The sequence below is a fragment of the Ceratina calcarata genome, unplaced genomic scaffold, assembly GCF_001652005.2.
Source record: "Ceratina calcarata isolate Rehan_Ccalc_2016 unplaced genomic scaffold, ASM165200v1 scaffold25, whole genome shotgun sequence".
Lineage (NCBI taxonomy): Eukaryota > Metazoa > Arthropoda > Insecta > Hymenoptera > Apidae > Ceratina > Ceratina calcarata.
Genome location: NW_017147017.1, coordinates 1,121,077 through 1,142,688, shown reverse-complemented (window position 1 = coordinate 1,142,688; position 21,612 = coordinate 1,121,077). Strand labels below are relative to the sequence as shown.

Genomic DNA, 21,612 nt, shown 5'->3' with positions numbered 1-21,612 from the left:
GTTCGTGTTTAACACATTATTTCTTCCGGATTTAATAAATATTATAATTTTTTTTATTTAATCATTTATTTCAAATTGTTGACAGGAATACATGCTACCAGACGTGCTGAGTAGACGACAACTAATCACGCTTCACAAAAGGGCGAAGAAAATGGGTATCGATCTGAATCAATACAACCTCTTGAAGGACCGTGCATATGAGCTGGAAACCACCCTAAAAATCATCCGCGGACCCTTGTACGAACATCAGAAGAAAATGGAGCAGAAGAAGAGGGAGAAGTCGAAGTCGAGCTCGAGCTCAAGTAGTTCAAGATCGCCGAGTTCCTCACCTAGCCCTAGTCCCAGTCCCGAAAGAACTCTTCCCAAAAAGGGTATCTTCGAACAGAAAGACCGGAAGAAACCGGCTCCTGAGGAGAACCGATTCAGCTTGCTGTGGATGGACAAAGACTCGAGGGGCTATTGATCCTAAAAATAATCACTGTTGGAAACTTTTAAAGGGATTTCTTGATGAGAAAAAAAGAACTGCACTCAGGACTTGTAACGCGAAGGGGGGAGAGTGAAGCTGTGAATCCTCGACGGAGTCTTCCAAGTCGTATGACGACGCTCCTAATCAACGAGTACGTGTACATTATGCCTGCCCGATGCTCAATCTTGTTGACTTCGTTTGGAAGACGTCGAAGAAGAGAAGAGATGTACATAGGTATTACACCATTTTCTACGTATGATTATATCATTGTCTACCCAAAGGAGAGAAGGAGAGAGAGAAAGAGGGAGAAAGAAAGTGTCGAAGGATTGAGTCGATGTCTGGGATAACTAACCGGAGACAGGACATTTAATTATCTCTCCCGACGGAGCAAGGTAATCTTGTCTCTTTATCTAACGAAGTTCCGGGATACTAAAGAAAGGATAATTAAACGCTCTACTTCTAGTGAGTTATCCTTACTCTTGCGTGTATATTGTACTGTTACACTTGTGATAAGTTAATATTTTCTTAGTTAGAATTCAATTACCTCCGAATTCGCACAAGTAGACGCGCGATACATTTTAAGACAAACGAACGCTCAAACATTTTTATTTAAATATTCACTTCTTCTCTCGTCGCGTGACATTACTTCATCTAAATGACGATATTAGCAGTGTTGTTAATGTAAATACATAGGTATATAATTCCTTACTTTCTATCGGATCGAAAGAAATTTTATCATACAGGACGTAATATAGTGTACTTAAGTTTTCATTGACTGCTCTCATACATCGTTTCAAACGATGAAAGACTCAATACTAATGCTGTTCATGGAATTGATCATTTTTAATCATTCATTTTCGTATACTCGTATTTTATTGAAAGACAATTTTACATGTTCAATCGTTCTCAAGTGTTCTGTCAAAGATTTTTAAACCGTTTCAATCGCTTGTAAGATTGCACGTTCGCTTAAATGAAATTTTAGCGTCCGACGACCACAAACTATCCACTAAATCTTTGCAATACAAAATTAATGAATTTCGTGCACCTGCCTATAAGCACAATGTAAAAATTAAACTAAAGAGGTTCGCATATTACTAATGTTACTATGCTTTAGATTATCGTTCACGAAAGTATCTTACCTAGGATTAACATAGATTACTACTACTTCTAGAGTCTCTTTAAGAAACTTTCTCTTGCTTTCCTAAAAATCCCTTATCCGTCCGCTCGAATAACTCATCATCCTATTTAATAAAAATTTGATTCGCATTTTACATTTACAACCATTGTCACATCGTTGAATCTGTTCAATCCATTTTACGTTACAAATAATTAATAGACAATTTCGAGGTGTTAAAAGAATTAACTAGTTATATGTTCATTATATAAACTGGAAAATGTATGTCGACTAGTCAGCGACTAAACGTAGAGAAAACGCGTTTATGAGAAATACTAATAATTTACTAGGTCGCCAGCAAGTTAGAATAAGACCAATTTCAAAGCGTTATTTTCCGGGCACAAGAGTAATTGCAAAACGCATATTTCATCCCGTTTAAATACTGTTCGACAATCGCTTCAGCGAAAGGATCTAGTGCCAATTGTTATCTCTATCATTCGAGTTGAAATCGTTGTAAATTCGTTCGAGATGGAAGGATGTGTAAAGTGTCTCGAGGCAAGATGAACCATCGAGACACTCTGTACATTTAAAACTGATCGCTGCAGAGGGCTGTACGTGATACTTGTAACTATAAATGTTAGCTTCCAGGAACGAATTTCTTGTCCTCGCTAAAGCTATTCCTTCTAACATATTTTTTACGATCTTTAGGAAACGATTTCGTATACAAGTTTTTGTACATATGAAAGATATATCCTATACACTAATGTACATGTATGATTATTTTGTGAACGTTCTCATTGTGCCGTTCCCTCGGAGCTTACACAAAAGAAACGCCTAACTGAATCATGAGTGATGATAGTTTGAAGTTATACGTGTTTCCAGGCCGATTTGTGTAATTCCTTTCAACACACGGTATTAGATCGATTAAACGAAACACAAAAGTAAGTACTTACACTTGTTCCCAATTTTCAACTACGTAGTGTAATGCGTAGAATTATCCTACATCGAGAATCTCGTTACTAACATCTCAAAGACTTTTTCGTCTCTTACATTGATTAATTAGCGGTCTTAAACATTTTACAATTACAAACGCGTTCTTTTGACACGAATTCTCTTCAAGCTGATTGCGAGTAATTACTAGCTGTAGATTCTAAGCTGTCGATGTTTCGAATCTCAATTGACTTCATGTAACATAGGTATGTTTAGTTGGGAGTTCAGCTGCATCGAAAATTGTCACGTTAATTGTGAATCTTGTATATATAAAGAACAAATCCCTACGAATGCATAAAAGTATTTATACGATGTTCAGTTGTGCTGTGATTTACGTCCATGTATATCTAGTTATACATAAGACAGGATGATTGAAAATAAACTACAATATTTAAGAAATACAATCCTTTCCTTGTCAATTATTTCATTTTTACAAATATAATTTAATCAATCACAGAATATTATTAATATCTTGGCCTTTAGTAAATTAATCTAGACCTTCTAGGGTTCGAATTAAACCTGAAAGTCTGTAGAACACTACAAATTAATTTAAACAAAAGAAACATTATTTTTTAAGTAACTCTTTATTTGAAATCTCGTACTTGCGGGTGTTTCAGTTCTGCCTTCTTTCATGGGGGCAGCACCTACTGAACGTGATAACGAAATGATAGATTTTATACAAATTCTCGCATTGAACGGATTTTAATAAACCAGCGCATTAATTACAGCTGAAAATTCAAAGAATTCTTCTAAATACTTTAAAACGATAAATAATTAGCCGTTATAACAAAAAATTATTATTCTCTGGAATATATGCTTATAACGTTAAAACTAGAACAATTGTCACAATGTGTTCTCAAGTGTTCTGTCAAAGATTTTTAAACCGTTTCAATCGCTTGTAAGATTGCACGTTCGCTTAAATGAAATTTTAGCGTCCGACGACCACAAACTATCCACTAAATCTTTGCAATACAAAATTAATGAATTTCGTGCACCTGCCTATAAGCACAATGTAAAAATTAAACTAAAGAGGTTCGCATATTACTAATGTTACTATGCTTTAGATTATCGTTCACGAAAGTATCTTACCTAGGATTAACATAGATTACTACTACTTCTAGAGTCTCTTTAAGAAACTTTCTCTTGCTTTCCTAAAAATCCCTTATCCGTCCGCTCGAATAACTCATCATCCTATTTAATAAAAATTTGATTCGCATTTTACATTTACAACCATTGTCACATCGTTGAATCTGTTCAATCCATTTTACGTTACAAATAATTAATAGACAATTTCGAGGTGTTAAAAGAATTAACTAGTTATATGTTCATTATATAAACTGGAAAATGTATGTCGACTAGTCAGCGACTAAACGTAGAGAAAACGCGTTTATGAGAAATACTAATAATTTACTAGGTCGCCAGCAAGTTAGAATAAGACCAATTTCAAAGCGTTATTTTCCGGGCACAAGAGTAATTGCAAAACGCATATTTCATCCCGTTTAAATACTGTTCGACAATCGCTTCAGCGAAAGGATCTAGTGCCAATTGTTATCTCTATCATTCGAGTTGAAATCGTTGTAAATTCGTTCGAGATGGAAGGATGTGTAAAGTGTCTCGAGGCAAGATGAACCATCGAGACACTCTGTACATTTAAAACTGATCGCTGCAGAGGGCTGTACGTGATACTTGTAACTATAAATGTTAGCTTCCAGGAACGAATTTCTTGTCCTCGCTAAAGCTATTCCTTCTAACATATTTTTTACGATCTTTAGGAAACGATTTCGTATACAAGTTTTTGTACATATGAAAGATATATCCTATACACTAATGTACATGTATGATTATTTTGTGAACGTTCTCATTGTGCCGTTCCCTCGGAGCTTACACAAAAGAAACGCCTAACTGAATCATGAGTGATGATAGTTTGAAGTTATACGTGTTTCCAGGCCGATTTGTGTAATTCCTTTCAACACACGGTATTAGATCGATTAAACGAAACACAAAAGTAAGTACTTACACTTGTTCCCAATTTTCAACTACGTAGTGTAATGCGTAGAATTATCCTACATCGAGAATCTCGTTACTAACATCTCAAAGACTTTTTCGTCTCTTACATTGATTAATTAGCGGTCTTAAACATTTTACAATTACAAACGCGTTCTTTTGACACGAATTCTCTTCAAGCTGATTGCGAGTAATTACTAGCTGTAGATTCTAAGCTGTCGATGTTTCGAATCTCAATTGACTTCATGTAACATAGGTATGTTTAGTTGGGAGTTCAGCTGCATCGAAAATTGTCACGTTAATTGTGAATCTTGTATATATAAAGAACAAATCCCTACGAATGCATAAAAGTATTTATACGATGTTCAGTTGTGCTGTGATTTACGTCCATGTATATCTAGTTATACATAAGACAGGATGATTGAAAATAAACTACAATATTTAAGAAATACAATCCTTTCCTTGTCAATTATTTCATTTTTACAAATATAATTTAATCAATCACAGAATATTATTAATATCTTGGCCTTTAGTAAATTAATCTAGACCTTCTAGGGTTCGAATTAAACCTGAAAGTCTGTAGAACACTACAAATTAATTTAAACAAAAGAAACATTATTTTTTAAGTAACTCTTTATTTGAAATCTCGTACTTGCGGGTGTTTCAGTTCTGCCTTCTTTCATGGGGGCAGCACCTACTGAACGTGATAACGAAATGATAGATTTTATACAAATTCTCGCATTGAACGGATTTTAATAAACCAGCGCATTAATTACAGCTGAAAATTCAAAGAATTCTTCTAAATACTTTAAAACGATAAATAATTAGCCGTTATAACAAAAAATTATTATTCTCTGGAATATATGCTTATAACGTTAAAACTAGAACAATTGTCACAATGAAACAAAAAGGAGATTATTTTCTGAACCTTTAGCTTTAATTTGAGTGCTGGTTCATTAAAATCCTTATACTAAAAGTCGAGATATTCCAAAAATAAGTCGGAGATCTTTTTCCTGATGGCTATGCATGCGACGCGTGTGCGCTTTGCTATCTTAAAGTAACGGTAATACAGGCAGCTGGTGGATTTCGGTTTTACGTGTTTATTGAGTTATAAGAAACAATGGGGAGAACCGTATATGCCGAGGAACGTCTTTACAATTATTTAATGTCGTTAGCGAAGCCTGACGAATACACGATTGGATTAATTTTGGGACAGGTTCGATTTTTGTATGTTTCTCGTCATGTCTACTGTTCTCATTCACTCTAACATATGCAATTGTTAATTGACATTCTTCCAAGTCATCTCATTTATTACATTTTCGTCAAATTTTCACATCGATAAATGCAAATTCATTTTATGTCTGTTACACTTTTGTTTAACTGAAAGGTTAGAACGCTTCTCCCACAAATATTGAATATTCTGTGCTGTGACTTTCATATTACAGAGTACTGGTCAGAAGGATTATATTGTACATTTAGCGAAAACTCCGCCGCCGCTTGGTAAAAATGTTGTGGAGGAGTCAGTGCTTAGTTCTCCAACAGATTCTGAACAAAACACAGTTGAAAGTCACATTAAATCGGTGAAAGATATACCTGAGAGTTGGGTTGCAGATCATGCGAAGCACGTATGTCTACTTTAATGCGAAACAATTTCAATGAATACGATTGATTTTAATGGAATAACATTCTTAGGTAACTAGAATGCTACCTGGCGGTATGCGTGTACTTGGCACGTTTGTTGTTGGTCCAGAAGACGCTATAAACGATTCTACTAACGCACACAAATTTCGATCTGTTTTGGTAGCAATGCATAAAAATTTGTCTCATAATAAGTATCTATGCGGGAACAATAACGAAGAGCATCTTATATTGAATTTGAACAGCATTACACAAAAGTAAAATTAACTGTACGACATTGTTCAATTTATCCTTGATGGAGATGTAAAGCTTGTCTATTTTAGATACACGTGCAAATCTGTTGAAACGCATAAAACTGGTATGATGAAACCAGCAGATTGGAAGTTCCAAACCAAAACAACGAAATGGCATCAGCTAGAAACACTCGTAGATTTCGATCGTTTATTTCTTATCTCCGCGAATAAGAATCCAGAAACTCTGAAGAGACAATTACAAGATATCTTGAAAAGTATATCAGAAATTATTGAATCTTCCCTCGTTGTTATAGAAGGAGAAGTTCGATCTGCGAATGATACATTAGAAGTAATTAGTAAAAGCAAGAAAAATGAGAAAAACTGTAAAGACAACGATAAAAATAATGACGATAAATCAATTCAAATTAACTTATACATTCCGTGTGTAAGTAACAGAAAATATGTAGAAATTATTGATCATATTTTCGAATAGTGGAAGTCGAGACTCATTAAATTGTTTTATGAATTCTTAGCAAGAAAATAACACCAGCTCTGATGTAAGGATAACGCCGTGTAGCGCATCGATACGTTTAGTTGGTCAATTAGTAAGCAGGACTTTTGTTCATCACAAAGCAAACATCGAAGAAGCTAATACTGCGATAAAACAAGATATAATAAGGTCGTTAGCGAGTAGATTGGAAATGCATTGGGACAGTTTAATTGATGAAGAGGCTGGATCTCCGGAAGGTACTTATTGCGATGCAAAATCATGAAATACCTATAAAGTTATTAATCGCGTTCTTTCAACTCAGAAAATATAACATTGCACGAACCCCCAAGAAGAGTACTGATAGCGTTGCCTGATAGTAAAGTAACGTTATCAGATTATCTGTTTCCTGGCGAAGGGCCTCAAGAAGCACTTTTATCGCTGCAAGAGCTCTTAGACTTAGAAGTCCAAGAAAGTAATGTCCAAAAAGACATAGAGCTCCAAGCAGGTAACTATCACATGTTTTAATTAAATCCATATATAAATATACATAATATTTTACATTTTTTTAACAGATCCTGGAGAATTTTATGCGCAAAATGAAATAGACGTGAAGGCCGTTAATCTCGGTACAGATACCTCGGAAAATCGACAAATGAAAGTATACATCGCAGGTCTCGGCATTGCGATTTTAATTGTGATCCTTGCTATTATAGTGCACAAACTTTATTAATATGCAATCCATGTATTTATAAGAGAACAAATTTATATTTTACTAAAACGTGTAATATACGAAGTCTGTATATTTTAACAAATCATTCTAGCGGTGGGTGCGAACGGAAACAATATGTTGTAAATTATTATGTAAAGAAATTAAATTATTGATCTACGTGTCTTACGAAATACATATACTTCAAAGATATTCACCGATGATGAACCGAATTAAATATTTTTTATATACATCTAACAAAAATAAAAGTAATTTTAATTATCAAGGACTGTGTTCAATTCTGTATTTATTTCTATTACGTCCTATAAACGAATAGTGCAGCGACATTTTACATCCGTTAATAAATTGCTAAGCAGGTTCGATGTGACATAACATACTGATATATTTTTAACTTGTAGTATATTATAATAACATCTACACAATATGTACATGTAATATCATACACTCGCAATATATACAAAAAGACGATGCTCTTAAAGTCAATGCGCGATGGCAACTTTTAAAGATTAAAATGACGACTATTAGTAGTGTCATACCTATTCTTTCGTTACTCCGTTGTATAAATAATATCTATCTTCCGATTACATCAAATTAAATATTAACATGCAATCTCGATGCACGAATTATTTATAATCTAGGCAGTGGTATATATGTCTATTTTTTTTTTAAATGCTGGATCAATTCACATTGCTTTAACAAATTGGTAAAACGCTTGCAAAACTATACTAACGTCTATGTGTGAAAATGTCTATATATACAAAATTCTCTTTACACTGTACAACGTTACAGGTTGAATAAAGGAGATAATACTCGTTTATCAATGCGAAAAATTAATGTAAAACAATAGTTCACGTCCTCTCCATAAATGATCGATAATAAAATCAAATCTGTCATTTCTTTAAAACTTGTAAATTCTTCGATTCCTTCAAAGTGCGGTTCGAACCGTATTTAAATGCGTATGAACATTTATAATATAAATGTGCACACATACATACACACACACATTAACTACACACCTTTTGCTTCTATTGTCAAATCAATATTTAACGACGAATCCTTACAATGCTTGCGAGCGCCAACATTATTCCAATTAGAAGAAAAAGATTTACGATTCGCGCGGAAAAAATTAAAGATAAAATAAATTTATATTAATGTCATTAAGTAGTACATTTTCCTCACCCCGCGTATGATCCGTTTAGTATTAAGAAAATCGTAATATGTTAAATCGTCAAATATTTTTATAATCTTCCGTTTATACATAACTAATATATATATATCTCGGATAGAGAACTATATTTAGAATGAAAGATGTGAATGGCTGGAATGCAATTAACAATGGTAGATATAACAAACGAATAGTACAGATCGAACAAAATATGTACGCTACTATATCACTATCTTTGCTCCTTCAAGTAAAATCATTAGAACTTTTACACCGGTTTGTGCACCTACAAACGTAATCAGACTTTAAGAAAAGAAAGTACAAATGAATATGCTATGAGAATTCGACCTGCACTACCCTTCAGTAAATGTTGACGACTTCGAACACCTATCGATCTAATTGAAATGATGTCCTGCTTAGTAGACGCGAAATTACGTTGTACGCGTGCTTAGTAGACGCGAAATTACTTAATCAACAATCAGTAGTTTCGAGGCAGCGTCTATTAAGGAGTTAATGATAGAAGTATAAGTTTTTTTTTATACAGCTCCCAATTTGATAAGACCCGCTTGACTTCCTCTGCCGACGCTGGCGTCTTCCAGTGAATCTAAGTCTAAGGCAGACTCTATCATGGTAGTATCTTGTAACAGTCGGAGTCTGGACGCAGACAATGGTGTCGTTACAGTTACCGAAGGTATAGAAGACGTGTCCAACGCGGAAGAGACCACGATACTCTGACGGGAAGGCAGCGGAGCAATTTCATCAATATCAATTGGAGCTATGTTAAGTGATGCTAGCGGGACCTCATTCGTAACAAGTTGACTCACACTGTTCGTAGTGCTACCTAAAAGCAAAATATGCAGTCAACGATTAACGCTAAATAACATGTTACGCCAACTCCGTGTATACGAAAAAAATATTAAAGTTCCAGCAATTGCCATTCAATTCCAATAAGCCGTTATCAATGCTTATTAGCAACATAAATATTTGAAAATGTGCGGCGTTACGCATAAAATAAAATCGGACGTACACAATAACGTGACACGTAATAGTATATCTAGTTGAAACCGAAGATTGTAAAAAATGTATCTACAGAATATTTTCTATACATGTAATTATGTGCAACTTATTTTATAAATAGACACATATCTATGTACACAGCACTTTGACAATCCCAGTGACCGTAATAGAAAACCTGAATTAATTAGTCACAATCCGTAGAACCCTTGAAGGGATAGATTTCGAAATTAGTTTTCCAATAGTGTAAAAAATATGCATTGTGTGTAAGGTAGTGTAACTACATCGTGTGTATTAACAGCTATTAATATCAATTCATTCGTATTAAACATACACACAATGACGAATGGAATAAGAGAAAATTAACTTACCAAATGGTATATGCTCTGAGCCCTCGATAACAGGACGTAATATTTAAGCAACAAACAAATACAATTTATTGAATTATGTAAAAATATGACTAAACGGTAAAGAACTTAAATTTATCTAGATTATAAATCTGATGACGGTTCAAATCTGTATTCTTATCAATCTCCTTTATCTTAAAGATTAACATGACAAGATAATATCAAATCACATAAGAATAGTATAAAAGCAAACGATTGTTTTCTTAATTTCGTGACATATTTCGATATAAAATATAGAAGGTACCAATGAAACTAATGTTTCAGTCCTTCTCTCAGTCAAGATATATATATAACATTATAACAAGAATATTAATTTTCTTATTCCCGTTGCTTAAAAAGAATACCTACGACCGATACCAAATTGAAGAGTCAAAAAATAAATAAATCCATTTCAATAACAATCAAATTCAACTTGACTCATTTTCATCCCCCATAATAATTTATATGCTCTAGGCTCTAGCAGGAAAACGTGAACAATCATCATAATAATAGTTTTACGTTCCTTAATATTATTAATATCTCTCGTATATCATTATTAGCCTTACTAATATTTATGTACAATACATATTAAAATCTTGTTTACCAAGTTAATGAATAGAACTTAGATTATTTTGATTTTAGGATACTAAAAGAGTTTCGCTAACCAGTATGCTATAGCCGTTTAATTTTATGATATTATTCGATAAAGAATGAGATAAACTATTACGAATAGCATTAAATATCATCGTTATCGCTCATCGAACTCATAATGAATCTATGATTCAAGAGGTCCTCCTCGGTACCGTCGCTCGGACATAAAGAATTGTCCGTGTAAGAAAACGTGTTGGTTAAAGGTCCCGAACCGAATCTGTTCACTGCGAGTCCTATCGCGTGTTGACCGATAATCGGCATTCCCCCCGCTCCTAATATTCGCGACATTACGACAGTCGACAAGAGGTTCTTCGATATCGGATACTTTAAACTGTGAACGGCGCATCTCAAATTATTATACTTAAGCGTGTGTTGAGACTGAGAGAACCGCGATGGATCTTCGGAATAACTCTGCGGGAACTTCTGAAGATCGGTATAATCGTGCAAATCGTCGAATTTGTACCGTATAGGGTCCTCGGAGTATCTTTGTGGATATTTTTGAAGATCGATACCGTACTTTCGATCACCGACGCATTGATCATACATTAAATTGTTATCAGAACATCTATGATACTCCTCCCGGCACCTGTGAGGATATTTGTTCAAATTCTCCTCACACCTACACGGGTATTTTTGAAAGTCCGGATTCACTCTTTCAGTGTCGTACTTAACATGTTTCACGGACTCTTGGAAACAATGCTGAGGGGGATACGCCGGGATGTAAGTATCGTTAATGTACTGATGCGGGTACTTCGGAACATCTTCCGGATAATGAGGAGTGTACCTTAAAAGACTCAACTCACCGTTTATCGATTCGATTGGCGGCGAATGCTGGCCCGAAACAAGATTGTTCATAGAGCCTGTGAGATCTGGGCTAGGATTCGTTTGCACGATTGTACCATTAGACTGCAACACGGAACGATAATACGTAAATAACCAGCGTAAGTAAATTAAGAAGTAAGTAGTAAAACTCATTGTACCTGTGGCTGTACAATTTTGACGGTACCATATGTTTTATTGTTGGTGATCACGCTGTCGTCACCAGGTCTTCCCTGTTCTGCTCGATATTCAGGCGTTACAATACCTCTTCGATCTATATACATGAAAATGAAATTATACATAGAAACGATAAAACAATGTTCGAATCGCGGAAAAAGTGAATTACCAATTAAACTAGGCGGTGACGGCCCGCATAATACATAAAAACAGTTCCTACATATATTTCCTTGACTATATGGGTTAAAACCTCCTTGTCCTCTTTTCATGGAAAACGATTCCTTTATCTGTATCAATGATCTTTTATCGATTAATAACTTCGGTAATGTATAATTAATTTGAATAGTCGATGTACTTACGTCTTCATTGGTTGTCTGATTACTGGTAGTTAAGTATGTATGAAATCCAGCAAGACCGAGAATACTCCAAACGGAAAAGAAACATATAACTCCTACTACAACGCTTCCAGGTGATAGTCTCACTGCTTCTAAAAATGGTCTATCGTCTCTTGTGACTGTGAATTAATTGAACAATTATAACACCCTTAACAACCTTTCACCTTTTGCTTATTGATGGGTACTTACGCATTATTAAATGCGTGACAGCACATGCGAATATAAAAACGCAGAGAAATGTTAAAGACACAAGGAAAGCATAAAAATATCTGTAATTCCTTCGGCCAACACAGTTCCCCACCCATGGACAATGATGATCGAACCTCTCTAAAAGAATAATGATTGTATGCATCTAGGTTTTCATAAAAATGATTTGTAAACACTACAGTATTAAGAAATTTACACATACCCACACAATTATCACACAAGCTACAATGCGAAGCTCTTGGAGGTCGAAATATTTTGCAAGTAAAACAATATTTCAATTTTACTGGTTGCCCTTTTACCAATACTTCTTTAGTCCTAGGTGGTGGTCTATACATTTTCGAATTACCATTGTTTGGTACTTCTTTACACAGCATGCAACAAAATACAACTCAATTATACATAATTATTCAAATAGAGTATTACCTTCATGAAAATATCATTTTATGTACCAATTTGTTTTTCAATATAGGCAGCTTCATCAGGTGTTGCTCTTGGAATAACTCCAGGATCACTAAAACTTGTTCTAAATAAAGTAGACATTACAAAAATGAATAGTAGTCCACCAACAACTGGTATAGCAGGTGTTATGTGAACTGCTAAAAATGGACAACTGTAAAAAGGAATGGACAAAGGTATTAGAATAACATTTGACAGTATTCCCATATTCATTTAAGAAGAGCGAGCTTACTCAAAAGCAAAAAATAATCCACTTGTTCCAGGGATGAGGCACACAGTCATATAAAACATCCCCGTTTGCGGTGCCATCATTATTCTACCATCACAACAGAACCGATTTCTGCCTGGGAAAAGTTCCCATTTTCTCGTTATATGTGGCATTTTTTAACTGATTTATACACTGCTCATGTGTACAAATACATAACGCCCAATTTGCAATAGATAATTGATCAGGGCCATGCAGTATTTATTTAATGTCACTGTACGAGAATTTGAAGAATCATGTTTCATCTTGGCCCACTGTTCACTTTCAGCGAACTGTAATCACAACTAAATTGACTCACGTTCGTTCACAAGCACTTTTATTATCATAAATAAGAGGTCCATGTACCACAGACTTGGAGATCGTTCTTCAACACTTGCGAAGTGCATATGCTTAACCTTATCGTTTCGTTTAGAGAACCGAGGATGACAGTCATATCTCACAGAAATGCGCATTCCGGGATAATTAAGCAAAATCATTCGTTTATTCTGCAAACAAGCATGAAGTCACTTTCGAGGCAGCATCGTTGCTGTCTCGCAGAGGCCACGGACATCGGGAACACTCACTGCGGAATCATAGTTGAAGAAAATCGTCGAGGAAAATTCAATTGTAAACTAGGTCACTCGAAAATGACATACAAACAACACTCATACGTTCTAGCCGCGGCCTTCAGAATCGCGTAGTGCATCACGTTCTAAGAAGCCGTTGCTTCGTTTCGGTCAATCGACCTTAGTTCGACGACAATAATGCAATGTACCCTGTATCTATGTATGTAAAATGAATGTAAGTATTTACGGGAAAGGAAGGATTGTTAGCCGTAGTTGGCCGTAGTGTTCGCTCTTCGAGATCACCCGTGCTTCCCTCTAACGGGGTATGCGTAAACGCCACGTGAGCCTGTTGCCACGTGACCTCGAGCAAAACTGATTTCGGATTTCAAGAGTGAGCGCTTTTATCGAAAAATCGATAATGATGAAAGATACTCCTATATCTTTGGTGACAAATCGTGTCTTATCAATGAGAACTATGCGAGTAATAATAGAGTGATTTGCATCAACAATTTATTGCTTGTACAAGATTTTAAAGACACTAGGACCAGATGGAGATAAGATATCCTGCAGGAAACAAAAAGTAAATCATAAAAATCATTCGTTAAGAAGTAGCGATTTATTGGAAAGCATGGAATTGATTATTTAAGGGTAGGAGGGTGTGCAGCTTATCACTGCTATTGCAAAATAGGTCGTCGACGCAATGCAGTACATCGTCACACGTACGCGGGCACACAATCAAACAAAATCTTGAAAATCGAAGAATCCCATTGTAAACGCCATCTTCGGGTATGCCTGAGAACAGAACAGCGACGCGCGATCCTAAAATTTTATATAAACTAACCCCGTAATACTGCCCCATAGATCTATAGATCAACGATTCCAAGTGAATGAACTATTTCTCTAAAAAATCGACCTCACGTTGCTGTTATCGGTTTAACGATACCCTTTTAGCTTTGAAGAATAACTTATGATTTATAAAAAGAAGTATTGTTCGAGTAGAAGTACATAAAATGCAATAGGTAAGTTTTAAAAACACGATTGATTTTCGTTTACTATGATTTTCGAGAAGACATTATTCGCAGGACGATGTTTATCAGAGAAAAAAGAATATGTTCAAGAAATATAATCGTAAGAGATTGATTTCATTAACAAAATCGTTACATGAATACTTTTTTTTTAATACAAACGCTTGATGCATGTATACCTATGCATGCATATATCGACATCAGTTTCTTTGATTATGTATTGACAATTTGCAACGAAGCATAAATAGGCTTATAGAATGGAATGTAGAAAATGGTTCGCGAGGTAGAGGAAAGATGTATCAACAGACAACGAAGATTAAAGTCAAATCTTGAGTCCCGTTCAGACCCGTGGGACACTGCGGTGTCCAGCGTTGACGAAAAGGATCGTGAAGAGTGAAGGGTCGCGTTCAGCTGGTTCAGCCTTGTCTGTATAGCTTAAGGTAGCCGACGAGGTAGCGCATTCGGGGTGGGAGGTTGAACAGAGGATTGGATATGAGACGGGGTGGCCGGGGTGAGGGGCCGGGTGCGGCGGGGTGCACGGGATATGAATCGTGGAGCGGGCGGATGGACGGACGGACGCAAACGCTGAAATCAGCTCGGGCGATCGATGCGATAAATGGATGCGTGCGATTGGTAGCCGGGAAAATCGATGATGAACAGGGGGGCACCCTACCTAGCCGCGAAAGCGAGCGAGCACCACGGCTGCACCGCCGGAGAGGATGGAGCAAAGACCGAAATATCGATTTTTAGGCCCCTACGCGGCGGTTCGATGCTCATATCTGCCCCGTGGCCCGTATCCGCGCGAAGCGCCTTTCAAAACACCAACGACGCGTGCGAGACACTGTGCGTGCGGTGCCGCAAAATCTTCATCGAACATTAATCGTGTGCAATTAAAATAAGAAGCGAACGGGAGAGTGACCAAGGAAGCGAGACCGTGAAGTCGAGTGACGCGTATACCAAGTTCTAGCCGATGTCGTCAGGTAACGAACCACGTTGACAGCGTTAACGACGCGATGTAAAATACTTCGCGGCCGAGATTCACTCGTTGCCCTCTCGGCTTTGACGTTCTCGCGAGGGACGACAATGTTGTGCAACTCGTTCACACATTGATCATCAATGATCCTCGCTGTGAGGATGATCTAAGATCCTTGGTCTCTTTGTGTGCGTCGACCAAGTTTCGTCCTGCGTATACTTTTTCGGCAAAGACGTTGTGTGTGACGTGCATGACGTTCGTTGCCAGAAGTTTAGACCAGAGTATGAATATGGGGTGGCGAAAAGAATACGTAATTATTTCATTAACGGCAGCGTTTTATTCGAACTCGTTAATATTGCATCGCATTTGATCCGCAGCTGGATCGAACCAGTCGAGAGGATTTTCATTTTACGACATTTTAATGTGTTAATATTTATTCAACGTCGCAAACTGAATACGATCGAAGGAAATGTCTTGGACAGTTGTTATGCGTTATTTGAAGACTGAAAAGTCATTAGACACTCGAGCGCGGTGAGATATGGTGAATCGAAATATTATTTTTCAATTTAGAATTAAATAAATTCATTGAATCTGGATGTAAAGCATCATTTAAAAATCCTAAATCATCAATAATCACGTCATTTTGTTTTTAATTTTAAATGTCCAGCAATTTTATGTTAAATACATCATTTAATAAAATCTTGAAATAGAAATTATGCAAAACGTATACGAGACGGTCGACGCAACAGGCTTGATAAATAGTTCGAGTAAACATGTATACATGCTCATAAGTATAATTTCTTAGTAAGAATTGTGAACAATCTTATTTTGTTTGTCAACAACACAGAAAAAATGGCCATCGCCGCTTCGGAAAATTATCAACTAAAGTGGCACAGTTATGGCGCGCATCTGCACAGTTCCGTCGCGACGTTACTCCACTCGGAATCCTTCGCAGATGTCTTGTTAGCCACGTCCTGTGGCCGGCACGTGGCTGCTCATCGATTTGTCCTTGCTGCTTGCTCCTCGTACCTCAGTCATATTTTTCAAACATGCCATTTTGGTGCAAACACGAATGCCCCAATAATCGTGGTTCGTACATACATACATACCTCTCGCGGTCCAATGGACAACTCATGCGAGATAAATAAATATTAAAAATATGCGTTACAGGTTCTGCCAACGGAGATCGGCTATCGCACGTTAAAAATTCTAATTCAATACATGTACAGTGGCGAGGCTACAGTGACGAACGATCAATTGGAGGGTGTACTAAAAGCGGGCGATATATTGCGCGTCCGCGGTCTATGGAGATCCAATACTGGAAGCAAAAAGGAGAATATACAATCGAACAACCAAAAAGTGGAACGAGATAAACGGGAGCAACCACCTTTAACCGGACAGATTCAGAAGATCAAATTGGTTCAGCCGAGCACGGAGAAGATCGCCGAAAATGCACAACAGACTACGCCGGTGCAAGACAACGTTCAACCTCAGAAACCTACCTCAGAAAGGAAAAGTATCGAGAAGACCGACGAAAAGATCAGCGAACCGGAAACTAAAAAGGTGCTGGAAGAGAATAAGAATAACGAACAGAATAAGAATAAAGAGAATGTGGAGGCCAACGGGAAGAAAAGGAAGAGCACCGGTAGCGATGTCGAGTCCAAGAAATCTAAAAGCGAGGATGGAGAAAACGTAAGATATGACCTTGCCTAGAAAATAGCATTCATCGAGTACGATAAACATGGTAGTCACGTTCATTTTGTCACGTCTTTTAGACCGAGATAAATCTGGAGCTTTTAGTGAAAGACGAACCAATTTGGGAGGAAACTATCGATCCGTCGGACTCACTGACGATAGACCATGAGATTGACATAAAACCGGTAGGATAAAGGCAATAATTTGTAGTTCAAAAATAATTTGATGAACTTACTGAAAAAGTATCTGTTTTTTATGGAATACGTTTAACGGAATTGTTACTCTCGTCAGGAAATCGTACATAGCGCGGATGAAGAAGAAGAGTATAGCCCGCTCACTTGCGACATGTGCAGTCAAACATTTAATCGGCCATCGGACTGGGTAAGACACATTGAATTTACACATGCCGATATGACAGAAAATCGAAGAAGAAAGAGGAAGGTAAGAGTATTATCTAAACATTGTCCAAACATCTTAGATATTGGAAGTATATATTTCTATTGGATGCGTTCGCACATTTTCTTGCAGGGGGACGTCGACGATGACAGTAAAGATTTCCCACCCTTAAAATGTGATCTCTGCGGTAACATGTACTCCACGCCACAAGAATGGGTGCGTCATATACAGACGGAGCATACGGAGGAGCAGTTGGCTCTGATGAATAATTCGGCGCCGCCAAAACCGAAAAGGGTTCACAGTCATCAAAAGTTGTGCAACATTTGCCAAAAAGAATTTCCAAGTCATGCATCGATGGTAATTCACCAAAGAACGCATACAGGAGAGAAGCCTTTTCTTTGTTCCTATTGTCAAAAAGGCTTTAACGTAAAAAGTAATTTGCTGAGGCATTTAAGGACATTGCATGACAAATACGTACATCCCAGCTTGTACGGAAGTAACGGTAATTCGAATGCTTAAGCTCTTAAATAATCCTTCAATTGTACATGTTCTTTTCTCTCGTTAGTATTTCATTTACAAGACAAATGTCACACGGCGTCTCATATACCTTCTAAAATTACGTTCACAGACTGAAGGAACAGTATATGCATTGATAATCCCGTATAAGCATGTCGAATCGGTCCAAATAATTAAATGTTGATGCGTGACATCTCCTTTGAAAATGAACAGATATCGACAGCTTAATTAAGTTTCATTAAACTTTCAGTATTCGTTCCTTGAATTACATTCAATGATTCTACATGTTGGTGTATAATTTGTCTCTTGATTATGTGTAAGAATAAGGTTGTTCTATTTTGAAAATGCGATGCTATTTTGTTCTAAACAAGCAATATCAGGGCTTTAAAACCAAAGAGGCTGATTACTATTGCCAAAGTGTCTTGTTTCTTTGCAACTTCAATTCGTTCTTTCGACAATGAAAGGAGATGGAGAATATTTATTTTGATTGAAAATTTAATTTAACCGTGTAAGGATAAGAATTAACGATATACAGGTCTTCGCAGTATGTGCGTGTAAAATAATTCATAGTTTAAATCAACATCTAATGATTAAAACATATGGTTATTTAGTAACTATACGAAATCTAAATTATGTAAGATTTAAACTGTATACATCTAGGCTATTCCATCCACGGTAGCCCTCTTATTCTCTCAGCTCGTAAGCGTAATTATGTATTTTTATATTAAACTAGCTTATACACAAAAGGTATAAGAAATAAGGTAATTAAAAGTAAGTAAAAAAATTCGAACTTCGATTAGGCTAGGGCATAAGAAATAACGTATAATTCGAAATTTATCAAACGTTTTGGAAATATATTGAGTTCTTACATATAAAAAAACGCAATATTATCAAAATATTGTCACAGTCTATGGAATGATAACAATATAAATCTTTAAGAATGACATACATGACACTGCGTTTAACAATGGTAATCATGATCGTGTCACTCTATTATGAATCTTAGTGTCAATTCTATGTTGCGCTAACACTGTGACGAGCCAAACGACTTTTAAATGTAAAATTTAAATATATTAACTTAAAAGTATTTTTAATCATCCTTAATCATTCCTCAGTAGTGAATAACAAAATATACCTTTTTTTTATCTAAGCGATGTGCCATTACTCTATTCCAAGATCTTTAAAAAAATATGTAGCGCGACAAATATAACGGAAAAAGAATCGAAATGCCTCGTGACAAGTTCGTGCAAGGTGTCCTACGTTTTTCTGTTACGCTTCATCAGTGTATCCTACAGTAGGCAAAAACTGATATACTGATGAAGCGCGACACGGCAAACACTGAGATATCTTATATACTGAAATAAAAGTTCTAAAAACCTTAGTTCTCTTCATCATCTTCAATTTTGGGTGCCAAATAATATCTAATATGCCCGATATCTCCGATCGTGTACTCGCACACCAAGGGCACGTCGTTAGACATTGATAGTTGTACTTGTGCACAGAGAGGTCCAGCCTTCACAAAGCAGTTGAGATAACGACACGAGAACGTTAACTTTACCGATTCTTGCATATTAACGACCACAGCTTCCTCTTCATTATCCGTATCCGCCGTCTGTGCTAACTTGACAGTGGCTAAAATCGAGAGAATAATTTATCTAAGTACAAGCATAACGTACAATGTTAATTGTATAAATATATTTTTACATATTTCAATATACATTTTTCATAAGTAATTCGTATTTCAATGAATTTCACCATTGGAAGCGTTTCGACTAAATGTAAATAGTAAACAGACTGAAACACGTGTATGACCTCTATCTTTGCGACAGGACGGTCAAATGAGAAAGTGCTCTCTAACACATTACTTAATTTCAAACAGTTGCCATAAGGATTTAGTGCTTCAAGAGAATACTTCAAAATGCTTAAGCAATCCAACTATTGTTATATAATTGATGTAAGTACATAATGTCTAATATGTGTGTGTGTGTGTGTTAAATAAGACAAATTGGCAAACCTTGCCCGTAATCCCCAGCGGCACTGAACTTTATGCCCTCCTTAGAACATGCAAACGTTATCGACTCTCCGAATTGGCTCAGATCTCTACAGATGCGAGTAAATTCTTGAGATGGCATTTTTACGACACACGAATATGAGGTTTCCTGTAAAAGTGATTAAACTACATAATTGTATGAAGTGCAACAAAATTTTCGTAACAATATCCGCAAGGAATCTTACAGGAATGCCAAGATGTTCTTGGTCCATGTTTATCAGTTTCATTTCGTACTCGGCAAGTTTCTCTTTGTTCGGCGATTCGAAAATGAACGTAATTGTCTCTGGATTATCCAGTGCCCGCAAAGTAACTGTATCGTCTGAACCAGCGCATCGTAAAATTTTTGACATGCTGAAAAAGAGTGTTACTTAGTTATCATTTAAAAATTTGAAAACGTGTTCGTCTCATTCTACTTCTGGAAAAAAGAGGTATAACCTTGATGAATGGTACAATGAAATCTTACCACGGAATGCTCATGCCCATCGATAAATTTCGATCGCATCTATACTTGTCAAAACCGTCACTTCTCAAGCTGAGAGAAACCAAAGAGACATGGGCATTGTCCATGGCTTGTACTTGTATACCCGAGTCGGAACATTCGAAAGTCGCTTCGGTTAAAAGATCTTTTATCGCATCCAATACCTTCTTCAGGATGGCACTTTGTACTAAACGTGCTTCAAACATTGTCCCGGCTTGTTCTTATGCGATTTTAAGTAATTAAACAACGAACAGATAAAGGCAACAAGTACTGGCACTTAGACTCATCTAATAACGACCGGCGTGCTTGAACCAGTTTTGTTGTGCTGTTGACGATACCCGCGCTTTCTTACCGCCAAGACGGCTAGGAAATAGATGGCAGTTCTGATAAATCGGAAATTGCTCGTTCAAATTTAACGGATTTATAGATTCTAGAATTGCTTAGAATTTAAGAGATATATTTATTTTACATAGGAAATACTTCTCTCGTTTCGATGTTAGTGTATACCGTGTGAAAATTTCCGGATATGTTTATTAATTACACCGCAAATTATCGAATCAGTACTTTATAAAAACAAAAATTCATATAAAAGTGTAAGTCCATTATTTTCATCGAAAATGTTTTTTGAATAATATATTAACTAAACATACGAAAATAAGTTTAATTGTATTCACAGTTGTTTACATAAAAATCTTGGTGAGCATGATTAAGCGTAAAAATTTATAAGATAAAAACATATG

The 21,612-nt window shown here is 36.3% G+C and overlaps 5 protein-coding genes across 11 annotated transcripts in view; 3 read left to right on the top strand and 2 right to left on the bottom strand.

Annotated features, from left to right (window-relative positions):
* Positions 1 to 2,974, top strand: part of MCU (mitochondrial calcium uniporter) — a 42,784-nt gene extending 39,810 nt beyond the window's left edge. For both annotated transcript variants that reach the window (XM_018021096.2, XM_018021097.2), the window contains one exon: positions 86 to 2,974. In XM_018021096.2, coding sequence (XP_017876585.1) covers positions 86 to 463 — 378 coding nt within the window. In that variant the 3' untranslated portion in view covers positions 464 to 2,974. The remainder of the gene's footprint in view (positions 1 to 85) is intronic.
* Positions 2,975 to 5,404: 2,430 nt separating this feature from the next.
* Positions 5,405 to 7,927, top strand: LOC108622963 (protein odr-4 homolog). The gene is made up of 7 exons (XM_018021170.2): positions 5,405 to 5,790; positions 6,020 to 6,199; positions 6,267 to 6,469; positions 6,536 to 6,890; positions 6,979 to 7,192; positions 7,258 to 7,440; positions 7,508 to 7,927. Exons 1-7 carry the CDS (start codon positions 5,695 to 5,697, stop codon positions 7,663 to 7,665), a joined length of 1,389 nt encoding a protein of 462 aa, XP_017876659.1. The 5' UTR covers positions 5,405 to 5,694; the 3' UTR covers positions 7,666 to 7,927.
* Positions 7,928 to 8,019: 92 nt separating this feature from the next.
* app (Palmitoyltransferase app) lies at positions 8,020 to 14,187 on the bottom strand. 6 transcript variants are annotated; one of them, XR_003388897.1, is made up of 11 exons: positions 13,758 to 14,182; positions 13,540 to 13,679; positions 13,162 to 13,466; positions 12,923 to 13,083; positions 12,676 to 12,834; positions 12,456 to 12,593; positions 12,231 to 12,385; positions 12,041 to 12,158; positions 11,856 to 11,968; positions 10,210 to 11,781; positions 9,579 to 9,665 (listed from the first exon to the last, which is right to left on the bottom strand). XR_003388897.1 is itself a non-coding variant. In XM_026811892.1 (10 exons), the coding sequence occupies exons 2-10, from the start codon at positions 13,308 to 13,310 to the stop codon at positions 9,361 to 9,363; spliced, it is 2,091 nt and encodes a 696-aa protein (XP_026667693.1). In that variant the 5' UTR covers positions 13,311 to 13,466; positions 13,540 to 14,180; the 3' UTR covers positions 8,020 to 9,360. The 6 variants fall into 6 exon arrangements, 2 of the variants coding, with proteins under 2 accessions (XP_026667693.1, XP_017876658.1); XR_003388898.1 differs by having other exon boundaries at positions 13,540 to 13,756; positions 13,830 to 14,182; XM_026811892.1 differs by having other exon boundaries at positions 8,020 to 9,665; positions 10,989 to 11,781; positions 13,540 to 14,180.
* A 1,247-nt stretch (positions 14,188 to 15,434) lies between these two features.
* On the top strand, positions 15,435 to 19,431 carry LOC108622981 (zinc finger protein 3 homolog). The gene is made up of 6 exons (XM_018021201.2): positions 15,435 to 15,744; positions 16,585 to 16,826; positions 16,908 to 17,429; positions 17,513 to 17,617; positions 17,724 to 17,873; positions 17,961 to 19,431. Exons 1-6 carry the CDS (start codon positions 15,735 to 15,737, stop codon positions 18,345 to 18,347), a joined length of 1,416 nt encoding a protein of 471 aa, XP_017876690.1. The 5' UTR covers positions 15,435 to 15,734; the 3' UTR covers positions 18,348 to 19,431.
* PCNA (Proliferating cell nuclear antigen) lies at positions 19,328 to 21,593 on the bottom strand. Its single transcript, XM_018021202.2, has 4 exons — positions 20,858 to 21,593; positions 20,580 to 20,745; positions 20,359 to 20,503; positions 19,328 to 19,976 (listed from the first exon to the last, which is right to left on the bottom strand). The coding sequence occupies exons 1-4, from the start codon at positions 21,076 to 21,078 to the stop codon at positions 19,723 to 19,725; spliced, it is 786 nt and encodes a 261-aa protein (XP_017876691.1). The 5' UTR covers positions 21,079 to 21,593; the 3' UTR covers positions 19,328 to 19,722.
* Between the last annotated feature and the right edge of the window lie 19 nt (positions 21,594 to 21,612).